This window comes from Vanacampus margaritifer, chromosome 3 (assembly GCF_051991255.1).
Source record: "Vanacampus margaritifer isolate UIUO_Vmar chromosome 3, RoL_Vmar_1.0, whole genome shotgun sequence".
NCBI lineage: Eukaryota > Metazoa > Chordata > Actinopteri > Syngnathiformes > Syngnathidae > Vanacampus > Vanacampus margaritifer.
Genome location: NC_135434.1, coordinates 14,245,995 through 14,271,561, shown reverse-complemented (window position 1 = coordinate 14,271,561; position 25,567 = coordinate 14,245,995). Strand labels below are relative to the sequence as shown.

Here is a 25,567-nt window from a genome sequence, read left to right as displayed (position 1 = left end):
GGAAAACGAGGGAACATTGCATTTGATTAGTTACCTGCTTGCTAAGAAAAAAAATAGGTATACACGGTGGAAAGTGGTGATATGACAGTTTAGTGAAGAAGCATTAACCCTGTCAGAATAAACATCGTTAATCGGCTCAATTGATTAAGAAACCAAATAAAATGACTTAAGAATAATGGAGGTTAATTGCGGGTGACCCTATTAAGCCTCATCCACATTCAGCAGCTGCATTAATGTCAGTTTTTTTTATTATTATTATTATTTTTTTTTTACAGGCGCAAGCATTAAGCAGGTTTCCTTGTCCATCAAGAGAACTTGGATATGCTGGATAGAAAGTCACAGTGCAAAAAGTAGATTTGTTTTTCACTGAGATAAACTGATGTTTGACACTTTTATGTATAGTTTACCCCAAAGTTAAACCCGTGCATGTGCATCATTTTGGGTTGCACATAAAAGTGACTACACAAAGTCATCCCTTTACAGTCGCGTGTCCATTATTTGCCATAATATGTCACTCATCACTAAACAGTGTGTTTGCTGGTAAAAACATAAACACCGTCGACAAAACATTGTGTGTGGACGGTTGAGTATGAAAGCTGCAATAGAAGACATCTCCAAACAGGAAGGAACTCCATTCCTCCTCCCTCTTTACCGCTCCCCACCATCCTCTAAAATGCCATTAGTCCACTTCCTGATCATGAGAGGGAGTAGGATGGAAAGAGGAGATGCTACAAACACACACAAACGATCACACACACACACACGCACACACACACTCAAAAGAGAGAGATGACAAATGCATTGCAGATTAATTGGATCTATTCTCCAGTCTCATGTGGTGACGAGAAATATTTCAACGTGCTCCAAAAATCCTCAGCAAACTCCCTTATTTATTTATTTTTTTTTAGAAGAAGAAGAATTAAACTGCCCTCTGGCACGCTAACATCATTTTCATAAGCAACACAAGTCAGACGCTACAGGCAATAACAACAATAACCAAAACAAGAAAACATTCTATTTTAGTTTTACCTATCAGGTGCATGCTTGTATCATTTCAGTTCACAAGCTGTTATATATTGTTGAGAAAATGAAATGGATCCAATAAACTCTTCTGGTGAGTGACAAATGACAATGCCTGGCCCATGTGGCCGGACTGCATCCTCACTTCTGGATAATGACAGCTTTGACGCTATTGATGGGCCCACTCGTTCTTCAGAGCGGAATCTGACCGAGCAACTGTGGAACATCATGTCACATCCACCGACATACACGCATCCACTAATTAGGAGTTGTAACCTATGGAGGAAATTCACTGGCTGTGATCTACTTTTTGCACTTTAATTTGCGAGTAAGATTCAGAATCCAATCCTCAGTGGTTTAATTATTTGGGTTTCCGTTGATCGTTTCTATCCTATTTTGTTCTTAACAAAATCCACTATTACACTGGCCATATATTATACCATTTAGTCTATTGAGCAGTGTATGTTCATCATTTGTAACTTTAACCCCCCCCCCCCAAAAAAAAAACAACCTGAAAAAAACATTATAACAACTATAAATAGCGCAAATTGCCTATCTTTGTTACTAAGCGTGTCATCAAGTCACAATAATTTACTACCAAAAGTAGCAATAAAATAATACCTAAAAACAACAACACTTGAACTATATTACACTGTCTGTACACAATAACATCTTAAAGACGCATAACGTGCACACGCGTAGCTTGTAACAGCATCAAAGCATGATGGGAAAGCATCCATGTAATTGTAAAGTTAGCATCAGTACGCTAAGTAGTGAACCAGAAATAAGTGTGAGTAGTCTTCAAAATAAGAGCACAAAGAGGAAGTGCAATGTTAGCTGCCTTAATTTTGAGGTTTTAACTGTGTTTGATAAATGTGACTTTGTGTGAAATGTTTTATGCCATGTTGTTATGTTTACGCACTTTTTATCCTTTTGTTTTGCCCATTTTATCTATTTAAGTTGTCATACTCGTTCAAGTAAACACTGATCGTGATCTTGTTGTAAGCACATTCAGTTGTAAATTCGATTTAAAAAAAAAAAAAATTAATTTTTTTTAATCAAATGCAATATGCTTAAATCAACAAGTCCTCCAACAATAACCATGTACCAAAATATGACCAAGTGTTACATATTGTAGTTTAGTGACCTCTATCGGCCATGATCTACCAGTAATGGGAATCGAACCCATGTCATCGGGTTGGAAAACTAACAATTATCTTACTGAGCTAACAGGTCAGTAATGATTTTTATTTTTATTTTTATTTTATAGTGTTCACATGTATTTCAATTCGCCGTCGGAGACATGGTTGGGATTAGGATTAATTTTTCAGTGAGGTTGTAGACTGCTACAAAACATGTAGTCAACACTAAAACAATCTTTGGCCAAGTATGTCAGTCAGAGAAGCATTCGTCTTCGTCGGGTTTGAGTCCCGCTTTTGGATTTTTGCGCTATTTAACATGGCCAATAGAGGTCGCTAAACAAAAATACTTACCACTTGGTCGTAATTTGGCACCTTTTCAAAACGACTGACGTGGTTGTACTTATCGGAGGACTGTCTCGCATGAATATCGTTGGAGGCAATGGTAAGCTCTTTTTGAACGATACTCTAATAAGGGCAACATTATTGTAAACATTGTGAACTAAAGTAAGACGGTTTGAGGATGAAAACTCCAGGGCTGAAAATGATAGGAACGTTTTGTGAAAAAGCCAAATAATGCATAAAGTCATGTTTTAGAGAAAGCTGTTGGGCTTTGTTTCAATGTTCAACATGACGGCAGTACAAAAAAATAGGTCAAACAAGAAAGATTTCAGCACTGAATTTAAGCAGGTAGAATGAATTCATTCAAATTACTTCATGGAATTATAATTAACCAGGACTAGAACAAAAGAAGCAATGAGATTTCAATTGATTCCAGTCAACAAAATATCTCCAGCCCTGGTATCTCTTGATTTCTCCCATCTTTTCCGTTTTTATCACCTTGAGGAGAAAATGATCCCCTTGTGCTGCCATTATAGCTGATTATCAGCATAATGGCAGCACAATGCTAATCTACCTGACTTCACCAGGCGATTACAGGTAGGACGCTATCAGCTACTCAGTGGGGGTGGGAATATACCGCTTGTTTATCACGGATGTCATTATCGACCCTTGTAAACATCTCCGGCCAGTGACGGCCCATTGCGAGATGTGAGGTGGTCCTGCGGGCTGTCAGATACACGCAACGGGCTGAAAATGATAGCCAGTGTGCTGCTGGAGTCACACTTCAGCACAAGTCTCTATCTCACTTGGCTTTGCCGCGCTATGGGGGAGATAAGGGGGGGGGGGACGCAACAGAGCGGAGAGGAGGAAGATTACAGACACACTTTGGGAAGAAGAGGATGCTGCGTCATGCTGCGTTATATCCCTACACGCTGCCATTAAAGTACATTATAGCAGGGTAGTGCAATGGTAACTGTTGCTGTTTTTTGTGCAGGCGGCACAGGTTCGAGTCCCGATCGCTGACCCAATACCCAGCCACTGCCGGTTCCCAAGCTCGGATGACAAAAAAAAGAAAGAAGAAACATTGTGGGTTGCATCAGTAAGGGCATCCGGCATGAAAACGGTGCCAAACAAATCATGCGATAAAGCATTCACGTTCACACCACTGAGTGGGAACTGAACCCGTGATGATGTCAGATCAGGCTCACAACTGCAGCTTTGTCGTCCACTTAACTGACCACGTTTCTTGCAGAATACATTTTTCTTTTCACTTGGGCAGAATATCAAAATTACAGTTTCTCTTCACTTTTTACAGATGTAAATATTTTTCTCCGTCAAATTTATTCTTAAAAATAAATTGAACAAAAGCATTAAAGTTGGTATCTCACTGAATGAAAATTTTGAACAATTTCTTGGTGACAAAAAACAAAAAACTGTTTGTGACCATTAAATACTGTTTGCAAACATCTGGTAGATGTCTTTGCGACCGTTTGCGATCTTGAACGAACCCTGACGATAAACCCAAATTCACTACGTTCGCAAACATTCACAAGCCTTCGGAATGCTGAACGCCACAAATACCACACTAATAAACGTAGTGATAAACTAATGCCTCTCTTCATAATCCAATTGGGGTGAGAATAGACCAGTATTTGGCAGCTAACCAGCTAGCTAGCTAGCTAGCGTGAAAAGCTAATGTAGCACTAGCTGCACACTACATTCAGTGCTCCTTGTCAAACACTGCAAACATGAGTATACCCAAATCCAAATCATTTGTTTGCAAAAAAGCTGCTTGATACATCGTAATGTCTAAATGACATTATTCCCAAAAATAATTTAATGTCATTCGAGACTAAACAGCCGAAGTCTACTGTGTTGAAATGTTGACGTATACGTACGATGGCAGTTTTTAAGTTCACGTGGAACACAATTGTCCCCAAAAAAAAAAAAAAGTCTGTTTCAGGGTCTTGTCATGAGGCCAGACACTGTTAAACAAGCATATGGGTGTTGACAAGAGCAAAAATAAATAAATAATTAATTCGCTGGAGTTATATGGGTGTAAAAAACTAAAAACACCAGTTTGGTGTCAGTGTTTCTGCTGCTCTAAGTAGGCCTAACACTTATAACACCTACATTTTTAATTATTTTCATGTACACAACCTCTTGGGGGTGTTACTCTATGACATAGAGTCTATGTGAACTTTGCCTCCAATATCACATTTACCGTTATTTGTGTCTCAGAGTGAGCAGCACAAAGCAGGAATGTGGTTTAACAACTGTCAACACAAAAATGGAAATGTAAACAAAAAAGGGTTTTGAACTACAAAAAGCTCAGAACCAACTACAAACATTGTATTACTTTTGTTTTTGATTTTGTTTTTATTTGTTTTCTTTTTTCTAGATACATAGACTAAACACTATCAACTCATTCACTCGCAGCCATTTTCACTGAAGCAACCCCCTTCGCTCCTGGCCGGTTTACTGGATTTTGACCCACAGGATATTGTGTTCTATTGCTACAGAAACATGGAACTTTTCAAAAGAAATATGAGATGTTTCTTCTTTCATGAGAAAGAGAACTATATTTATATTTCCATTTTGCAGCAATTAGCATTAGAATATACAGTAGCTAAGTTTCATCATTATTCACAAATCTGTTTAAAACACTGGGGAAAAGAGCCTTTTTGCAACATGGCCCTGTTTGATCTCTTATACTCTGCTGGCCGTTTTTGTAATAACTACCATTGCTTTAAGCGTTCTCTTCAGTTCAGAGGCTGCATCAAAGCCTTCTGTAAGATCTAGCATAAAAAAAAGTATAAATACGTTTTTGGGAGCATGCCATTTACCAATATTTAAAATGGAACGTTTTGATACGTTTTTGGGAGCAAATTAGTTAAGTAGACCTGCACAAACTAATAAGAGCTGATTTAAAAATTCCTTGCATCATAATGAGAGATATTTTTAAATGTTCGCCTTCTCACATAGCTAAATCCAAAATAATAGTAACACCATACAGTACATTGCAGTGCAGTTACAACATTGGCAGGTACACCCAGGAATGGTCACAAGCCAATCACAGGGCCCATAGAGACAAACAACCACTGTTACTAACATTGACACTCAAAATTACAATATTGCATGCATGCTTTTACAATGTGAAGAAAGCAGCCAGGATATGCAAAATCCAGACAGAAGGACGACACAATCTATCTGTAATTCATTTCTTATTTCCTGCTACAAAAGACTCTTTTGTTGATAATGTTTTGACAGGGAATTTTTAACCTTTGACTTTGGGTTAACAACTCCTGCGCCTCCCTGACCCAACTACCTTGTTGTCATTCTTCCAGCTTCTTGTCTTCCTCTGCCGGCACTTAACCTCTCCCCTGCACTCTGAGGCCTGCCATCGTGTCAGTTGAGGGTGAGCAGGGCGTGCATATGTCAGCAATCGCACAAACACACACAGCCACCCACAAGTCCTAACACGCGTGTTATATGACTCGTGGTGCGAAAACTGTGCCACTCGGAGACGAGAAGGCGAGTTAAGACGAAATGCAACGGGAGGCAGAAAAAGAAGTGGAAGGAAGAAGGACCGAGCACTGAAGAAGGAAGGAGATTGCGAAAACCAATTCCGCCCCAGCCCCAACTATGGAGTTTTCCATGCTATTTTCCCCCATCGCTCCCTCCTCATTGCCATGGCGATGATGCTACAGTGAGTCACCTGCACATCTCCCTCCTACTCTTTCTCAACGGTGCCAAGGAACACTGGAGGATGGAGAGAGGAGGAGAGACGGCTCTGTTTCCTTGGAAACAGACTGGGGGTCTCCGCGTCTCCCCCCTTGGTTCACAACTGCTTGGAAGCAGCTCGCTACCCACAATGCTTTGAGACAACGGGGTCTCTGATTCGCACAACAACACAACAACTGACAGCTCAAAGTTTAAGGTCTGAATTTTGTGATATGTCCCCAACAGGGCCTGGATTATTTTACAATCATGGTGACACAAATAAAATAAAATAAAATAAAATACAAAATAAAATTAATAAAAATTAAAATTAAAATTAAAATTAAAATTTAAAAAAATATACAAAATAAAATTTAAATTAAAAAAATACAAAATAAAATTAAAAATAATAATAAAAATGAATAAAAATAAATAAAAATAAGAAATAAGAAATACAAAATACAAATACATAAATAAATAAATAAATAAAATAAACAAAAAATAAAAAATTATATTTCACAACAACTAAAAAAGGTTGAGACTATAAAAGCTCTGAATTGGAGACAATATTTTTGGGGTGGTTTATTTTTCTTTTTGGGGGTGCTATGGTTTGTTGGTATCAGGATCTTCTTCTTCTTTTAGCATGCACGTTGTAAATGTTATCCGACTATAATGTTTTGACATTTCCAAAGAAGAGGTGGCAATTTCAGAGAGTCAGAAGAGCTACACAAACACGAGCCTGACCATCTTTGCTGTCCTGGTGGAAAAGATTAATAATTTAAAATAACGGAATTTTCTATGGTGATGTCTTTGTATGAAAATGAAGATTACATGCTCTTGCTTGCCCCATATGTATTTTGTTTTACGTTAATCCTCCAAACAGCATCCTTTGCACTGTTCCTGTTGTTCAGTACGAATACACATATAAGGCCCGGCAGTGTGAGGCATTGCATTTTTATCAAAGTAGGCTGCTCTCTGCCTTGTGAGCTCTCCTGGCATCTCCCACACTGATGTTGTATAATGATAGCAGGCAGGCTTCTTACGAGAACACTGCTGCCTATTTATTTTACCACCTCAACTATCCCGCCGTCCATTTTCTATATCCCTTAACCCCACTGGGGTGGCGGGTGAGATGGAGCCTGTTTCAACTGACTTTAAGATCATGTCAAGCGTTTTGAAATGCTAGAAAACAAAAATAACATGAACGACATATCGTTGATTCAGCAATTAAATTTTTGGAGCTTCTAGATGATCAACAGTGGAGCCATTCACAAGAAGGCGTCATGCATGTCGCCTGTGAAAACACTCCTTTCGATTCTGTATTTCCTTGCATATGGGTTGAGCAGTTGCTAGCTTCACCAAAATTATCTGATTTATTATTGGATCGATTTAATTTCTGTAACTCAGTAATAAATTTAAATTCAAAATTCTCTCAACCGCTTTTATGAGTGTGCAAAGCACACACAAAAAAAAAAAAACAATTGCTGTGAAATGTAAACCTTACTTGTGAAAGTCACGATTCACAATACTGAGATAATACTCTGAATGGTTGATGCAGACAATGAAGTTTATTCTTTGCTAGGCTCTAATTATCCCATACAGGGATCCTGCCGTAAAACACCCACTGATAAGTGTTTTTGGTAAAATAAATAAATAAATAACATAAACTGTCAGCAACAGCCTAATTAATGAGCATGAGTGGACAATGTGTGTACCAACACTTTTTTTTTTTTCACTTAAAAAACTGAGTACTACCTATACCTATGTCTTGCATTTGAAAAAAATCCCATTTTATTTTTGAATAAAGTGGGGTTTGGTGAATGTGCATAGGAAACTGGTGGGGTTCATTTTTCCTGGGGATGCGTTTTCAACCAACAGCTTGCTTCCGTTATAAAGCATGTTCTTATCAGGGGTTGCACAGCACAACCGGTACAAGTGTCAAATGCTGATAATCTCCTCAATTCAGGAGTTGGGTATCAGTTTTACATCTTAGCAGAAACTGCTAACAACGTTACAAAGAAAGTGAACTGACTAAGCTAATTGTAAACATACCACAAACAATAATTATACACTTATCAGAACATAATTAGAAAAAAAAAAGAACATAATACCATGAAATATTGTATGTATAATTGATGCTTTGATAAAAGACGGATTCTGAAAAAAAGAAGAAGACCTATTAAGTTTTTTGTTTTGGAATTACAACACATCATTGACTGTATCAGTCAAACGACCTATTTCCAACGTTTCTAAGACTGACCTCTTCAATAAGGCCACGTCAGGATCAAGCATTTAAAAATAACTTGTTTTTATGATATCATGGCCTCTCGCAAATGGAATCCATTCATTTACGTTTGAGAACACAATTTACAAAGCACTTAACAGAACTGCAAACGGCAAATATGATGCCTGAGAAGCCTTTGCTGAAGTTAAAAATCAATAACATTGCATCTCACTTCACTCACTTTCAATGGTCGCGCTTTCCCTGGAAGGAAAGCCATCACTAGTATATTCTAAAACGCCGTAGTGATATGATTTCCAAACAGATTATTATTTTTTTTTATTCCAAATGACGAAAATTAGCCCTAGACAAGAACAAAAAGATAACAGGGATAAGCGGCAATCATTCACACCTCTATTAATTATGACTTCACTCACTAATTAGCTACCTGCAGGTAATTACATTCACAAGGTCTGATTAAAATCTACATCATTGTCAAAGTAAAGAAACTAAAGAAAAAACGTAGCGACGATAGCGTTTTCAACATTTACCCGCAGTCGTCCTCTTTTTTGGTTCTAATCGAGCGACAGATACCGTATCTGAGTTGTAACTCCGATTGGATCTCAGTTGCAGTGTAGAATTGAAGGTGTTGATTCCAAGTGACCTCAGTTTAATTACAATTGGTCTAATTGTACCTCTCTTATTACATCCCTGCAGGAAATGTAAAAAGTAAGCCGCTAAGATAGATTCCAAGCAATTCTTGTGTTGATTCTGATCGCGGGAGAAGAAACAATCGTTTTCTTTTATTTCATCTCTCTTTCTCATTCTCTCCATCTTTCCACCACTCGATCTCCTTTCCCGTCCCTGAGAAACGGAGGTCACGCTGCCCCCCAGCTTCCGTCCCTGCAGCCACAGGATGACATCATCACATAGCTGCTTCGCCCTTGGAGTGACTATTCATCACCCCGATCATCATCAGCATCACCTGCCTGCGCACACGCAAGCCAGCAGGTGCGCGCACACGTAATTGCACAAGTCGAGAGCCCGCTGCAGCTCTGCAAGATGGCGAGAGTAAAAGAAGGAAGGATAACGCATAGAAGGCAATGTGGAGAGCGGCAAGATCCTGCTGGAGTCGGCAGAAAGTCCTGACCTGTGCACTTGCTACTATCCATCTCAATAAAGCCCAATCCAGACAAATGTGATGAGTCAGACCGGAGGATACTCAGGAAGAACACGGGAGTGAAGACCATCAATGCATTTGTCCTGCTAGAACTTGCCTCGAAGCAAAAAGCGCATGTACACACGTTTTTTTGTTTTTTAATGTAAAATTCAGTTTGTAAATCTTTGCTTTATTCCAGATGAAGTGGAAGAACAGTGAGAACATATAGAGGATAAATCGTTGATGTCTGGCAGAAATCTCTTATGTCCAAATATGGTCAAATTATTTTACTTTCACAAAATTATACTAATGTTCCATCCAACAGTATTAACTAATTTAAAGTAGTGAAGTGTTGCAAAACTCCTTCTGTTTCCTCATTCTGCGGGAACCGTGTTGCCTAAGTGTCACCTGTATTTAACGGCTGGATATTGTGTTTCTGTGACGCAACAGCCGGAAATGTTTGCGCATTTATGTACGGCATTGCTTAGACAGCTAATGAGCATTGAAATGTCAATTCAATTTTTGTTTGTTTGTTTTTTAAATGTTAATCATTGTCTCAACACCTTTGTTGTTACTTCACTGTTGGACTCTGACCTCATACTAGCAAACTCAAATGCTGGACTGAAGAGAGGAGTGTTGCTAGGTTAGTTTAGCGCTTGCTAGTTTAGCGCTTGCTAGCTTAGCGCTTGCTAGTGTTGACATTATTAACATTTTCATTGTTTTAATTTACATTTGACCTGTTTTACATTTCATTATAGATGTGTTGATGAAGGTGTAATTATGTTGACCTGATATAACCTGTGTGAGTAATGCTTTTGACATTCTTGCTATCTTTTCTACTGTTTTCCCAGACATGAGAAAGTTAAAATGTTTCTATGTTTATCTAAGAAGTCTAGTTGCTGTTCGTCAGAAATCCGGTTTTCAAAAGTTCAAGGACGATCTAGTTTACTGGGAAAATGCAAACTCATTCTGTAACTCACGGGATGACAGAGGCGTTTCCTCATGTTTTGAGTAAAGAGGCTGTGTGGGCAAAAGAAGACACACACATTGGATGACACTGTTTAGGTGATATGCAATTGTGTGACCAGAGATCTCTGTAATAAATTCTCCTTGCAAGGACCCTCTTCACCAGAATCTCATCTTGGAATTATTTGAACACGCAAAAGATTACAATTAATGGTATTTCCTTCACTAGCTTAGCGCTTGCTAGCTAGTACAACAGACACGACATGGATGGACAACCTGGATGGATTTGATGACAGTGATGTACAGCGAGGGACCCTGGAGGACGTTAAAGTAAGTTATTTTAAACTAAGAAGAAAAACCTTTCTGTAGGTTGAGTCGGCAGTGTTAGCATGTCGGTTCTTTTAAGAAACTGTTGTTGTCTTTTGGGGGTGTACTAATCTATGCTTCACACCTTGCGCGTGTTATTTTTGCTTTCTTTTTTACTGGTCATAACAAGTTAAGTTTTCCCCACTTGCTCGATGTTTGTCTCGGTATTTCCACATGAGATAAAAAACATTCAGGGCTGCCCCAATGGAGCACCTTATGATTACAATCTATCACCACACTATTCATTCTTTCATCACACACTCGTCACCGCTGCAAGATGAATTGTAGTGCACACAGTCATAAAAATGATTCTGGATTATGGTTTGTACTCTTGCAGAAAGAATACACTGAGAGAGTCATACTCAAAAGTATTCATTACCAGGCCAATGTGAAAGTGTGTTCATATTTGGTGAACTGGTATCTATTAGTAGGGAATTAAAAAAAAAAAAAAAGGGGGGCGGGGGCTATATAGATGTGCTCAATTTTTGTATTTATAATTTGCTTACCAATATTAATCCAACAGGCATATCCAATGTTCTCAATTAGATATTACCTTATGGTAAAAGTGTTACCTTAAGAGTGCTGCATAATATTTGTTCACTTTATTCTGGATATTATGCAAAAAAGGAAAGAAAAAAAGTAATTTTAAATTTAAAAATAAAATTGGTGATGACAAAGCATTTACAGTGTTTTGTTGATTAGTTGTGCTATCTCCAATTATGAAATGCTCATTCCGAACCCCAAAAATATAATAATAATTTGGGTTTAACTCAAGTTCATGTTCAGTCTCCATTTAGCTATTTATTTTCCTTAAACAACAGTTAGATGTGAAAGAAACAAAAAAGATAGAATCTCCTGCACTGTCCCAAATTCAAGCTTTTCAAGAATATCAAGCACCCTTGGGAATCATGGAAGTTTCCGGGTTCCAGTGTCTCAGTGGAGCACTCGCAAATTACCAATTTGATGTCGTTCTTGTTACTCTTTGATCTCGCGCGCATAATTCATCGGTGCCAGATAACACTGCTTTTCAAAGTCAAACAGATTGCTTATGCAAAATGGTGTGTACACTTTTGAGAGCGTATGTACACATTGCAGGGTTGATGATAAGTGACTTTCTGTCATGATAAACTTTTTTTTTTTTTCAGATAATTTGGCATCATGTGTAGCAAATAAACAATGAGAGAGCAAAAGTAATCCTCGGTGACTGTTGACTCACGTAGTCATGGAAGGCCTTGGCCTCACTGGAGTGCTCACATGTGTCTCTTCTTTCTGGAGCTGCGCAGTACAGGTCCCAGAAAACACTGCAACACACAACACATTACACTCCAGCTTCTTTTACAGGCAGATGAAAACAACAGGATATTTGTTTCTTGGAAAAATCATCAGTGGTGCGCATGTTGTTGAACTTGTTGAAGGGTTATTTGGAGCTTTTTTTTGGTGGTGACGGTGTATTGTATGAATAGATAAACAATGCTACTTGGATTATTAAAGACAATAACTTACCACCACCAAGAGTGGAGAAACCCCGGCGGTTCTCCTAATGTGATGTTCTTCTCCCATCGGATCTAGACAAAACGGGAGATAGAAGAAGTTACCTTTCTAAAATTGGAAGTAAAAAAAAAAAAGGAAGAGAGAAAGAGAGAGAGAGAGATCGATCTTAAGTGGATAGGTCAGTCTTTGTCTGCGATCTTTCTGTCTATTCACAACAACCTGAGGGTGTGTTGGGTTGAGATGAGGTAATAGACATGTACCAGCCTGAGAAGCACATTAAAACACCCCAAACACACATCCTATCATTCAACAATCCGTCCTTGTCTACATTTCTCCTTAGTGCTTCATAATGAAAAGGTTTCCCAAGAAATGAGTGCTTTTTGACATTGTACTGTTTGTTAAGGATAATATAATAATTTTAATTTTTACCCGGACATGAAGTAGAACACATTGTAAGCTTCACTTCTCATACTAACATTGAACAAGTAAAACAATCTACAAAAATATCAACAAAATATTCAACTACAGCACATACTAAGTAGTACAAAGGGTTGCCTCTCATAATTACATAAATATGCTAATTAAGCTATGACTACCTAATTAATAAGTTTGTATGCACTTGCTTTCTAAAATCATTCATCGGTGTTTGATTCACACGTGTGATACTATATATTCAAAGACTGATGCTACCTGTCTCAGGTAGCAAAACATTTACTTTTAAACTTTTAAAAAGTAGGGATGTAATAATAACTGTAATATCGTGATGGCGCGATATTAAAATTTCCACAATGTCATTGTCGTTATGCTAAAGCACAACATCTCCATAAAAAAAAACACACGTTACTTTTCACCTGCTTCGGCCAAGCACAGCATTATGAACTACATCGACGCTGTTGAGCCAATAGTAACATACGCTGTGCATTGTTTACAAAGTCATTTCAGATGGTGAAGGGCGGCGACCATACTGGCATAGTGGCATGGATATAGGTTGATATATATAGTATTATGAGCTTTTTTTTTTTTTTTTTTTTTATATTGCCAACACCACCACAATATCGTGATAATTATCGTATCGTGAGGTTCATATTGTGATAACATCACATGACATTTAGATATCGTTACATCCCTACTAAAAAGTCTAGTGAGTAAAAAGTGAGGTAGAACACATTCAGTCAACACAAGTCAGCCTCCAAAGTGTTGCTACTTCGTGTGTGTTCAAGTAGCAGCTGTTTGAAGGTTTATAAATACTAACAATTATGCTAACTTATGTTAGCCCCTCTATGGAACTTTGCATTATACTGAATGTTAGCATTAAGCTAGCTGACCTTCATTAAACAAAACTCATCTGGTTTGTTTGACCCATTTTGTGGAGAACCCAAGAACCCTTTTCTTCTTTGGAAAATTATGAATTATACACTAAATGACTGCTATAAGTTCACTGAACACCAAAATATATGTTTTTTCAATTTTAACCCTTTTATTTTGAACTAGCTCAGAGTTGCTAATTGATCAAAATATATATATATAAAACATACTCCTAGGCATTCTGCAACATGATATGAAATAGATTAACAAAAAAAACACAATTTTACCATCTGATGGTTTGCTGAGAAGATGCTTTTGTTTGGATTGATTTCCAGCTCAACAAAACAGCATGTTGCCAGCCATCTTGTCACCACCACTCTGGCTCATGTAAGTGCAATATTCATCCACTAGATGGCCCCATGCAGGGGTCAGAAGTGGCACTCTGGACTTTTGAAGTTAAATTCGTAAAAAAAAAAAAAGGTCTTTGTTATTTGAGTAGCAGAATTTATAGGGGCCAAATTTGACCCCGTGGATTCTCCAGGGTTAATAATGCTCTCTGTGTGTTTGTGTTGCTGCTTTGTGCGTTTTAGAGTGAACAGTTGCTTGATCGTTTATAATTACCATAACATATAGCTACGAATACCGTGTCGTTTTAACCCATCTACAGTGTTTCACATCATACTCTATATTTCACGTTATATGTTACCATTAAGATAGAAGACTTTCTTTAGATGAAGTTATATGGTTGGGTAAAACATCTTAATGTTTATATCAGACAATGATATTTTGCTTTTGTTTTTATGTGTCACTTTTACGCTAGACTTCAACAGTGAGTGACAAGTAAACAGGTTGACTCTGTGTATCATGGATTTTCATTTGCAATGTGTTGTCATCTCGCATGTTGTCGTACATAACAGCAGACCTTGGTTCATTTGGAAAACAGCAAAAGAAAAAGCTAAATCTCAGGTCAATCATTTAATTCTCGCTGAACTGAGATCTCCCTAAGTACGAGTAAATTGTCATTTTAGTTGATATGCTGATTTTGTGTATGTTGACTTAAAACCATATGGTTAGATTCAGAACTGCACAAATCCCGCGGCGTTTGTTTTTAGAGATACACAGTTGTTTATTTTTCCTTAAAATTAACCATCTCTCTTTTTAATTGTCTCTACACTTAGTTTAAAAAATAAAGGTGCTTTGCATTACTCCCATCGTGTCATTTCATGACGTTTCACAAGTGCAACTACGTCATGCTTCATGCGTCCTATTCAAAAACAAATAGCATGTTAGTACTAATCAGATATTGTTGTCTTTGTCCAATTAAAAAAACAAAACAAATATGTGAGGATTTATTGGCGACTGTTGAAAAGTCTGTGGCCACGTTAAAAAGGTGCAGAGGGAGTTCAGGCGCACAAATCACTTGGGATATACAGTCCTCTATGCACTGACTCAGTGAAGGTCATTGACTAACACAGCAATGACGTCAACCCCTATACTTGAAGTTGATTTATGTTCACACACCGTGCATTTAAAGACACGGACAGACACTTTAAAAGTCTGCATCATCATCATCATCATCATCATCATCATCATCATACAGGTCTATTTCCGAAAAACGAAAATTGTCTTGGTGGTTTCGAAATGATCTAAACATTTGATATGGATAAAAGAAGACTGAGTCATCTGTTTTAACAGAAGCAAGACAGATAACGGGAAACAGTGGAACATTGCAATTTTAGTCAGACTGTCCTGACCTCACTTGCAGGTCAGACGGAGACTTTTAAAGGAATGCTTTGCTTTGAAGCTCGTCGTTGAGGGGGTGCGGAAGGAAGTGTCTCTCTTACTTTGCATGTTTCAACAGCTCCAGCAGAGACATTTGTTGACTTGCAACATTAACGTGGTATGCACTGTGAGTGACAAATAGTTACTCAAGTGGAAACAAAGGATATGGCTCAATTCCAACCACAGTATGTAAAACTACAAGCGCAGTGGAAATGTGTTTCTAAAAACATTAAACAGCCAACAATGAACTCATTCACTCCCGGCCATTTTCGCTGAAGCAACCCCCTTCGCTCCCGGCTGTTTTACTGGATTTTGATTGATTTCGCAAGGCCCACAGAATATTGTGTTCTATTGCTATAAAAACATGGAACCTACCAAAAGAAAGATTACAGGCTCTTCTTTAATCTCTTTTTTTCCCGTTTTGCAGCAATTAGCATTAGAATATAGCTAAATTTTCTCATTATTCACAAATCTGTTTAGAAATGTGGGTAAATGAGCTTGTTTGCAACATGGCCCTGGTGGATCTCTTATACTCTGCTGCCACCTGCTGGCCGTTTTTATAAATACTACCATTGCTGCACCCGTTCTCTGCAGTTCAGAGGCTGCATCAAAGCCTTCTGTATGCTCTAGCATAAAAAAAAAAAAAACATGAAAAAAATGTATAAACACGTCTATAGGACAATTAAAACATTTAAAATAGAACGTATTTATACTTTTTGGGAGCAAATGAGTTAAGATACACAGGGATGTTTGCTAACATTTTTTTAAGACTGATGCCAAGTACCAATACCACTAGTAGTTTTGATAGGTAAATTAAAAAGAAATTAAATAATGACAGATGATTAAAAAAGGACCTATACATCCCAATACTGTATAGCATTTTTACTTAAAATTGCATGAAATTAATGATAATTTTCCATTATCTTTTTATTATTTGTTAATAAAATATTGTGCATATTTTGTGTAAACACAATGAAATAACTAAAATAAACAAATACATAAATAAATTAATTAATGAATTAAATTAAACTGATAAACCAATAGTCAGAAATAGTCCCAATACAAATGTGTAGTTGTATATCTTAATGGGCATATGTCAGACGTACAGTATATGCATGCCTTGTAGTTCCTGATTTTAAAACGACCACAAGAGGGCGACTGATACTGGTATCGACCGACCTCACAAGTACCATATCAACTTGATGCCGATGCCTGGTATCGGTACTCACCCATTCCCAAAAATACCAATCAATTACTGCTTGTCTTTGCTCCAACCACCCTGCAGTTAACTTCGAAAATTCAAAACCTGTGAGGTTACAAAATTCTAAATTTGACTACAATTTGGGGAACACTCATTCAGAAGTTGAAATGGCTCAGCAAATATCCATTTTATAATCGCCTGTTAACCTTAACCAGATATCCTCTTTTCTAGGGAAGTAAAACAAAAAAAAAACAATTGAACTGTAAAATAGGTAGGTCTTGATTTATCAGATGTGAGTGCATCAAATCTAACTGAATCAAATTGTTCCACTTAACAATATATAGTACTGAAATACGTATCGAATTATCATTGATTGAAGAGAGAGATACAGGTAGTCCTCTGTTCCGAACATTCGCAGATACGAACAAAGGCTGACTGATGTCCATAAAAGCTGTATTTTGCGTGCAAGTTAATATTTAAGTACGCGCCACATCATACATTATGGTACAGTATTGGACCGTAGTGCAACCCCGCCAAAACAAATTTGAATGAGATTCGATTTACAAACAAATGCGACTTAAAAACAACCTCTCGGAACCCATTGTGTTTGTAAGTTGAGGACTACCTGTATTTAAAGAAAATGCCACATTTACAGAACTGACAGGCATATATATATATATAACATTAACAAGACACTCATTGCATCAAACCCTCTCAGCCGAAATCAAATCAAATAATCAAATCATCATTCATACGAGATATTTACACTAGTGATGGGAAAATGAAGCCTCATGAAGCACTTGTGATATTTTTTGACTCCTCTAGATGGCACTATTGGTTTAAAAAGGCAGTGGAAATGTAATACATTTTCATTGCACTAGCCTTTATATTTGAACCAAGAGCACCATCTAGAGGAGTAAAAAAAATAGTAAAAGTGCTTCATGAGGCTTCATGAGGCTTCATTTTCCCATTTCTAATTTACACCCATATTTTTCATATACAAGCCACTTTTTTTAATGTCGCATTTGTGTCTTTTGCTCCATTAGCTGCAATATCCCTGTACAATTGCTCTAACTGTAAAAATGCTAGTATTATGGTGCAACACACTTTTTTTGTTTTACAATTTTAGTCTGGTGTACTTCCTGAGGCGACGGATAACCTATAAACAGATGTGGATGATAAAAAAAAAAAAAAGTGGATAACAGGCCTTTAAAGTTGCGTTTTGCTCCACCCCACTATCTCATCTATAGCAACATCGGGGCTGAGCTTGTGTGCTAGATGTGCACGAGGCTGTATTTACACTTGTTGCCCTCTTAGCTAATGCATTCCCACAACTGACGCCGCCTATCCTTTTCATCTTCAACGTGTGGGGAGGGCAGAGTGCATAGAGTGGAGGGGAGTGCGAAGATCGTGTGTGTTTTTGCGCATGTGCACACACATAAAGTTCGAACGATGAGAGTTGGTGCCAGCGGATGATGTAACCTTTTCCATCCTCTTTGTTCTCTTACCACAAGCCTCCATCCGATGTCCTCTAAAATGGTAATTTACTGTTATTTAGGCCGAGCCACCAGAATCTTCTAACCTCCTTTTCACCTTATCACCTTTTTTTACCTCAGCTGAATTACAGCAAGGACACACTTGCATCCGCGGAAGAGTAATGGAGGTAGAGATAAGGACGCAAGGAAGAGAGGAAGGATGAAAGGTAACCACAAAGGACAAGAGTGAGCATTTGAGGCGATCACTGAATGATGTCATAGAAAAGATGCCAGCTCAGAGTCGTCATTCTTAATGCTCCCTGGCTTCAGTTACGCTAAATGAAATGCAAATGTCCAAAAAAAAGAAAAAAAAAAGCGTATCTGCTGATACTAATGTGTTGACTCAGCACTTTCTGTCCTGGCTAATTCAATCAGCTGTTACATTTACTGGACATACCACACACAAGCGTCCGTCTTTTTTTTGTCAGAACCTGCTCAATATACACAACATCAACATAACTTACCTCTGAGAGGAATGTCTGTGCTGACTTCTGGGCTCCTACATGCAGCAGGTACTCGTACACATACAACGCTAACCTGCACATAAAGGATAAAAGGGATTGAATCAGTCATTTGGCGTGATACGCATTCATATATCATATTTATTCATCAAAGTCAAAGTCAACCCCAATCATTTCTTACAATAATATGTTGTATGCGCCCCGACTTGTCCAAATGCGGCATTCTAATTCATATTGCGTTTGTGGAAAATGAATTAAGCACTTGCTGTGATCCATCTCAGGGGGCGGCCATTTTGCCACTTGTTATGGACTGAAAATGACATCACAGTTACTCAGACCTCAGGTACTGACCAATCATTGGCCGGCTCACCTGTCCTCTGAGTTTGGTCATGTGACATTTACAAGCTGAGCCATGATTGGTCGTTACCTGAGCCCTAGGCAACTGTGATGTCATTTTCAGTCGGCAGCATGTGGCAAAATGGCCGCCCCTGAGATGGATAAAAACGGGTGGATTTTGCTGCTTATTTTATTTTTCCATTAACGTGTTTAGACTAGTGGGGCTGCACAGAATATATTATTGTAAAGACTAACCGGCAGAAGGCTGGGAGCACTTTGAAGAAAGGCTAACCCTAACCCTTATCTTATTTTACTGTATCTCTCTTAACTTAATTTAGCTTTGCTTATTTTAGTTTTCCTTAGTTTCTTTAGCTTAATTTATACTGGTTTGTGTTAGCAGAGCTCATATCCACGATGGTATGAATTGAAGAGTCATTTCTGGTTATTAAGCCCGCCTGATGTATATATGAAGAAAAGTTTTTTTGTGAACAGATAGCTAGCTAAAATGTTCTGACTCGGCTAACATGAATGAAAAAAGTCCACTGTTAGGCCTATAGGTTTTAAACAATATTACAGAATGTTCATTCTACAGCAGAATTTGTATTTTGAATATGTTTGAGCTCTACCAACATCAAGTTTAAACACGTCCTGTATCTAGTATAAACTTTAAAAACTTTTTTATAAAAAGTTTTCAGTAAACCAACAGCCCAAATGACCCTGTGTGTATACTGGCGTGCATAAAAGGTTGTTGTCCTAGAACCTCATTTAATAGCTGCTACCAACCTGCTAAATCTAGTCCAGACTCCTCTTAAACGGAGGTAAAAATAAACTCCCCAGACTGTCTGCCTGTCTTGAAGATGATGGACTGTGCACCTTTCTGCTGTGCACACAGGTGCGTCTTCTCCTCTGTCCCTCTCCCACATTCCCATCCATCTCCTTTGTCACCTTCTTCTTTCTCAGTTTCCTGCTGTCCCTGCGACAACTTCCATTTCACCCTGCACGCCATTCTGCGCATGTTTGTTTAATGATGAGAGGTGCGCGACGCTATGCCGTCCTCTCCGTACCGCCATCCCTCATGCGGTTGTAGTGATGTCTCACTGAAGAGATAAAAACACGCGCGGGGACGAAATAAACGAAACAAAGAAAAGCTTGACGAAACTCTCAACACCTCTGCAATGGAACATGAATTAAAAATGTGCCCTCTGCCAATCAACCCCTCCCCCACTCTTTCGCTCTGAACATTACGAGGAGCAAATAGGTTCTATCACTCACTTTTATTTTCAGCTAAATATGTCTCTGAAGTACAACATATGTTGTTAATGTAAGTAGATTATTCAGGTATCTGTACTTCACTTTACAGTGTATTTTTTGACGTTTTACTTTTACATTTGGAATGGATAGGTTACTGCCTTGAGATACGAGCAGTGTTGGGAACGTTACTTTATAAAAGTAATTAGTTACGTGCTCAAGTTAGTAATTGAATTACTCAATCATAATAAAAGTAACTTGCTACCAAACAAAGTACTGTAACTATTTTCATTACCTAAATATTTTTTTTAATCAAATAATTTGTTTTGTTTTTTTATGCTGAAATTATTATTCTATATTTTACATTATATTTATATTATTAATACTATATTATTTATTATTATTGGTAGTGGTAGAACATATATGATATGTGTCATTATGGAGGGAGACATTTACGTGATCAATTAAAACACCCTTTATTGCCTAGACATAACAAAACATACAAAAAAACTAAAATATAATAATATAGTATCAATAATATAAATATAATGTAAAATATAGAATAATAATATGTGATGTATTTAGGTGACACATAATGTCACATAAATGTCTCACTCCATAATGACAGATATCATATATGTTCTACCACTACCAATTATTACAGCAATAATAATAATAATAATGATAATAATAATAAATTGGATCTATGGTTATATGTCATTTGTGGGCAATCCTAACACAGATGGTTAAGAGAAATACAATTGTTGTCGCTGTTAATTACACACTTGGCGAGTGTTTCACGAGTGTGTTGCTATTTATCTTATCTTTTCTTTAGCTGTCATGGTGCTCGTGGCGTCGCAAAGTCTCGTAATTGTTCTTGTTAGAATAGAATTGTCAGCGAATTGCTCCTCATGGCGACCGTTTTTTATATATTATATTATATATTTATTTCCCTTTGTTAGACAAAGCCAGGATTTACCTGGGAAAAAAAGTAAAGGAAGTGCATAAAATATGCTTATCATATTATGACAACTTGTTCAATCATTTTGCATGGAAGTTGTGCATAATCATTTGCATGGATGTGCCAAAACATTTGCAACTTGTTCAATTCTCAGTTCTGATTTGAGGTACCAAAGTGATTTTTATTTTTTTTTTGTAAACTGAGCACACGTGGCCAAGGCCATAAGAAGGATGTTCTATTCATTTGCTTGTTGTTCCTTTTTCAAGTCAATGGTGGTTGATATTCTGATTGATTGGTCGATTGAGATCTTTGGGACTCATGAGGTGGAAGAAACAGGGACAGCCATGACAGAGAGGAACCCGAACCAGGGGAAATAATAGACAATCATGCAACAGATTTGAAAAGAAAAACATTACAAGAGAATTGTTTGCTGCGAGAATGACCCACAAAATGTGCTCAAAGCTGACCTTCAAAAATTCTTATTAAACACATAAAGGAAGGTTAATAGCGCTTTTTTTTTTTTGTTAGAAATGTCAGATAATATTTTGGTACAATATTAGTAAAGTTGTGGGGAAAACGCTGTATATCATACTTTCTACGATATTACTGGTGTATTTTTTTGGGCGATAAAAATGTGAAATATCGCGAAAATTGACGTGATGACGCAATGCGTAATATTTATATTAAACCACATATATATTTATATATAGCGCTATTGATAGATGGATGGCTCGCTTATGTTGTTTATACATCAAAAACCTTTACAATGAAAAGGTCCTAGCCCTCGGGTACTGCATTAAGAAAGCGGCGAAAGAAGGAGGAGGAAAAACGAGCCCATGGTTAGAGGCATGTATGTCAGTCAATCAGAATTGTCTATAAAAATAAACTTTAAAATAGCGTTAATTTTTGTCAATTTTTCGAAGTTTCCCGTCAATTGTTAACAAAATGGGTGTCCGTCATTGACCTCATTATTTGTATTACTTTTTATATGTATCTTACACAAATAAATTGTACATAGTTTGAAAACATTTTCAAGTTAATAAATTGCACTAAACAGTTGTATTGCACTGTACTTATTTATTTTGTATAACTTGTAGTTGTCTAGGGCCCTGTTTTACCGTGACCAGTAGCTCTTTGTTATGCTAACCGGCCGCTAAGCTAACGTGCTCTCGACGAGACGGCGTATTCATACCCGCTAGTAATGTCTACAAACAATCACGGCATTTTTTCGCTCCTCTTATTGACCAATCAGAGTCATTCACGGCAAAATAACGCTCACAGGAGGGTTGCCGGTTACGGCAAAAATAACCACTCCCTAAACAACAGCAGGGGGGAAACATTTTACAACAATAAACTTGCCTGCGATGTACAGAGCATGACGCCACAAACTGGCTGCTACGTATCTTTTTTAATTTTTTTTATTTTGCCTCTACAACACGAGGATCAACCACACAAGTAAATATACTTTAAGCAGTTATGTTAGAATTAGACGTTGCAGGTTAAACTGGCCTGTTTTTATTTTCATTTCATTCCATTACGGTTGCTATAGTTGCACTTTGTTTACATTTCAATTGTGGTAAAAAGGTGGCTTAAATATGGTGCTTCAATAAAAGTTATATTATTTTAAAGCACCAATCACAAATCTATTGTTCAGTAATTATTACCAATATCATCAAAAATACCGTCACCGCAAATTTCTTTGAAATATCGTGATATCATTTTTAGGCTACACTGATTTCCCAAATACTCAAACATGACATTTCACCTAAAAAAAATGGTGAGGTAAGACAAAAAGGAAGGGGGTAGAGAAGAAAGGTGATTACAAGGAAGAACATTAAAATTGAAGGAGAACGCAGTTAAAAAAAAAACAAAAAAAACAAGCAAAGACAAAAGTGTTGAATTCCATCTCTACCTACAAACTTTATTTAAATGCATGGTAACTATACAGACATAAATCAGGCATCAACCTCACCTCTCTCTGTCTGTCTGAGTCCTATCTCTTTTTTATTAAACACACAGCAACATTGGGCAGAGCTGGAGTGAGACTGATAAGCAGGAAGCAAAGCAACACACCAATTCCACTTTGTTGGAATTTAATATCGACCAAACATTAACGCATTGCTGCTAATTTCCTTAAAAGACGCGTAAAATGGCTTGGAAAACACTTGCCGAGCTCACACTGCTCCCTCGTTGTTAATTTCCCACTTCTCCGCTTGATAAAAAGCTCTCAGCGATGTGCAAGTGGACTGACAGACAGTCAAAATACAGAGCCGAGATAAGCTTTACGGATTAGAGGAGGGGGGACTGTTCAAGGTTAAGAATCCTCCATATTTGACATAATAAAGTGAGCGAATGATGGCTTTTGCTATTAAACAAACTGTCAGTATGAATAATCGTTGCATTAGTCATTGTAAGGCAGCTGGTGCAATTTGGACATAATCTTGCTCATTTTAAGCTTTTCTTGCTGGATACTAAACTACACATTTGTATTGCATTTCTGTCTAACCTGGTAATCTGTGTTAGATTTAAGAGGACTACTTATCATTAATTACAAGTTTAACCAGGGTCAAGGACCCACCAGTTTCCCTTGTCTTCACAAGTGTGAGGTGACCGGGTATAAATGGAGGAGGTGAACCAGCCTCAAGCTCCCTGCCTGACCTTTTTCTCCTCCATATTGAAGTGTTTGTGTACCCTCTGACTCACACCTAATCAAATTCATATTCAAATCCAACACTGATCCAGGCTGCTACTGCTGTGTAAAGAAATAACCAGCAAAGGCAGATGGCTTTATTTAAATAAAGGTAGCAAGTCTACGCAGTCAACAGTAGGGGTATGCCAAAAAAGAAAATCTATTCTCATGAGATTGCGATAGTATGATTCAGAATCGATTTTGAATGTCCTAAAATCGATTTTATTTTAATTATTTGATACTGTCTTCCCTTTGTTTGTGTGTGCCTTTATTGGGAGCGGTGTTCATGTTGTACCCGACTTGGCCACTTAGGGGCAGTGTGGTTCCACGCAATCTGATACACTGTTAAGTTATTCCAATAAAAGTAGTTTTTTTGCAGCGTGGAGCCGTTCTTTTGCGTGCCGCGAGTAGCGTGCTAATTAGCATTAGCAAGTCAGACTGGAGTAGATCGTTACGATTCCTTGAACATCTACAGATTGAAGCAAAGATCATTGTCAATCAAATCATTTTGAACCAAAAATCGTTCTTGGTCGAAAATCGAATCACACACCCAAAAATCGGAATCGAATCGAATTGTGAGACATTCAAAGATTCCCACCCCAAGTCAACAATAGCTTCTCCATTGTGACAATCAGCCAATTTAGAGCGGACTTCCAATTTGTCCGTCTGTCGTTGCCAGATTATAACATTCTATGGAGCAACACAATATTTGGCCAACAGGGCGAGACTTGTTTTCAAACCACTGTGCGGGTCGGTGTACAAAAATAAGATGGCTATTCTGTTTCAAGTTTCAAACTCAGGTACCTTGGTGTAAACTAGTGAAACGCTATCTTTGTGCTATGTCTTACAGACAACAACTGTGTAAATCAAGTCATGTAATTCAACACACACGCACTGATGTTGCTTTACGACACTAGCGTCAGTATGCTAGTTGGCCATATGGATGCTACATGCCTGTGGTAATATTTGAGCAAACACGAGACCCCAAGAAAGTCTGTTTTCAAATACAACAAAGTCTGCCTTCGATTTCCCGTCTTGTCAGTCTGTCAAAATATGTCTTTTTGTACAACCGGTCAGCAACGTTCTTATTTCATATTCTTCTAAACAAGTACTGTATTCAGTTTACAGTAGATTAATAGTTTTAAAGGCATCGATCAAACCATTTCTAAATCTAATCATTCAGGTTTTATATTATTAATCAAGTTCTGGACGTTGTACAGGTCTGGTATGTGACACCCCGAGAGAGGAGATCAGAAAGTAGTAAAAATCCACTCGGGGGGAGTCCAGAGGTGAAGACATCGAGCGGATGAGATGAATACTTGAGAGAGAGTGCCGAGCATGTTCATATTCTAAGTGTTGTAGCTGCTTACTTAGCATAAAAACCCTGCTGTGAACTCCTTCTACACTTCAACACAAAATTCGACCCTGCTTCAAACATTAAGGCTTCACTTTTAACATTTGTTGAAAGAAAAAGTGAAAAACTGAACACAACACACATACTGTACATTGTATTAGGGAATTTCCAGAGTTTTACGTAACGAAGCAGTAATCTTAGATTGAACTGAGTCACAGTCAGGAAGCTCAAAAACTATCATTATCCTCCTCAAATGCTGAACCACTACAAA

At 37.7% G+C, this 25,567-nt stretch overlaps 2 protein-coding genes across 2 annotated transcripts in view; one reads left to right on the top strand and one right to left on the bottom strand.

Annotated features, from left to right (window-relative positions):
* The window catches only part of ssbp2a (single stranded DNA binding protein 2a), a 61,869-nt gene that overhangs the window by 12,645 nt on the left and 23,657 nt on the right, over positions 1-25,567 (bottom strand). Inside the window, exons 2-4 of the mRNA XM_077561468.1 lie at positions 18,712-18,784; positions 12,437-12,498; positions 12,150-12,234 (exon numbers count right to left, since the gene is read on the bottom strand). Of these exons, the coding sequence (XP_077417594.1) occupies positions 12,150-12,234; positions 12,437-12,498; positions 18,712-18,784 (220 nt within the window). The remainder of the gene's footprint in view (positions 1-12,149; positions 12,235-12,436; positions 12,499-18,711; positions 18,785-25,567) is intronic.
* Positions 10,757-25,567, top strand: part of LOC144048956 (arrestin domain-containing protein 3-like) — a 61,737-nt gene continuing 46,926 nt past the window's right edge. The window contains exon 1 of the mRNA XM_077561470.1: positions 10,757-10,897. The gene's annotated coding sequence lies outside the window, so the exon portion shown is untranslated. The remainder of the gene's footprint in view (positions 10,898-25,567) is intronic.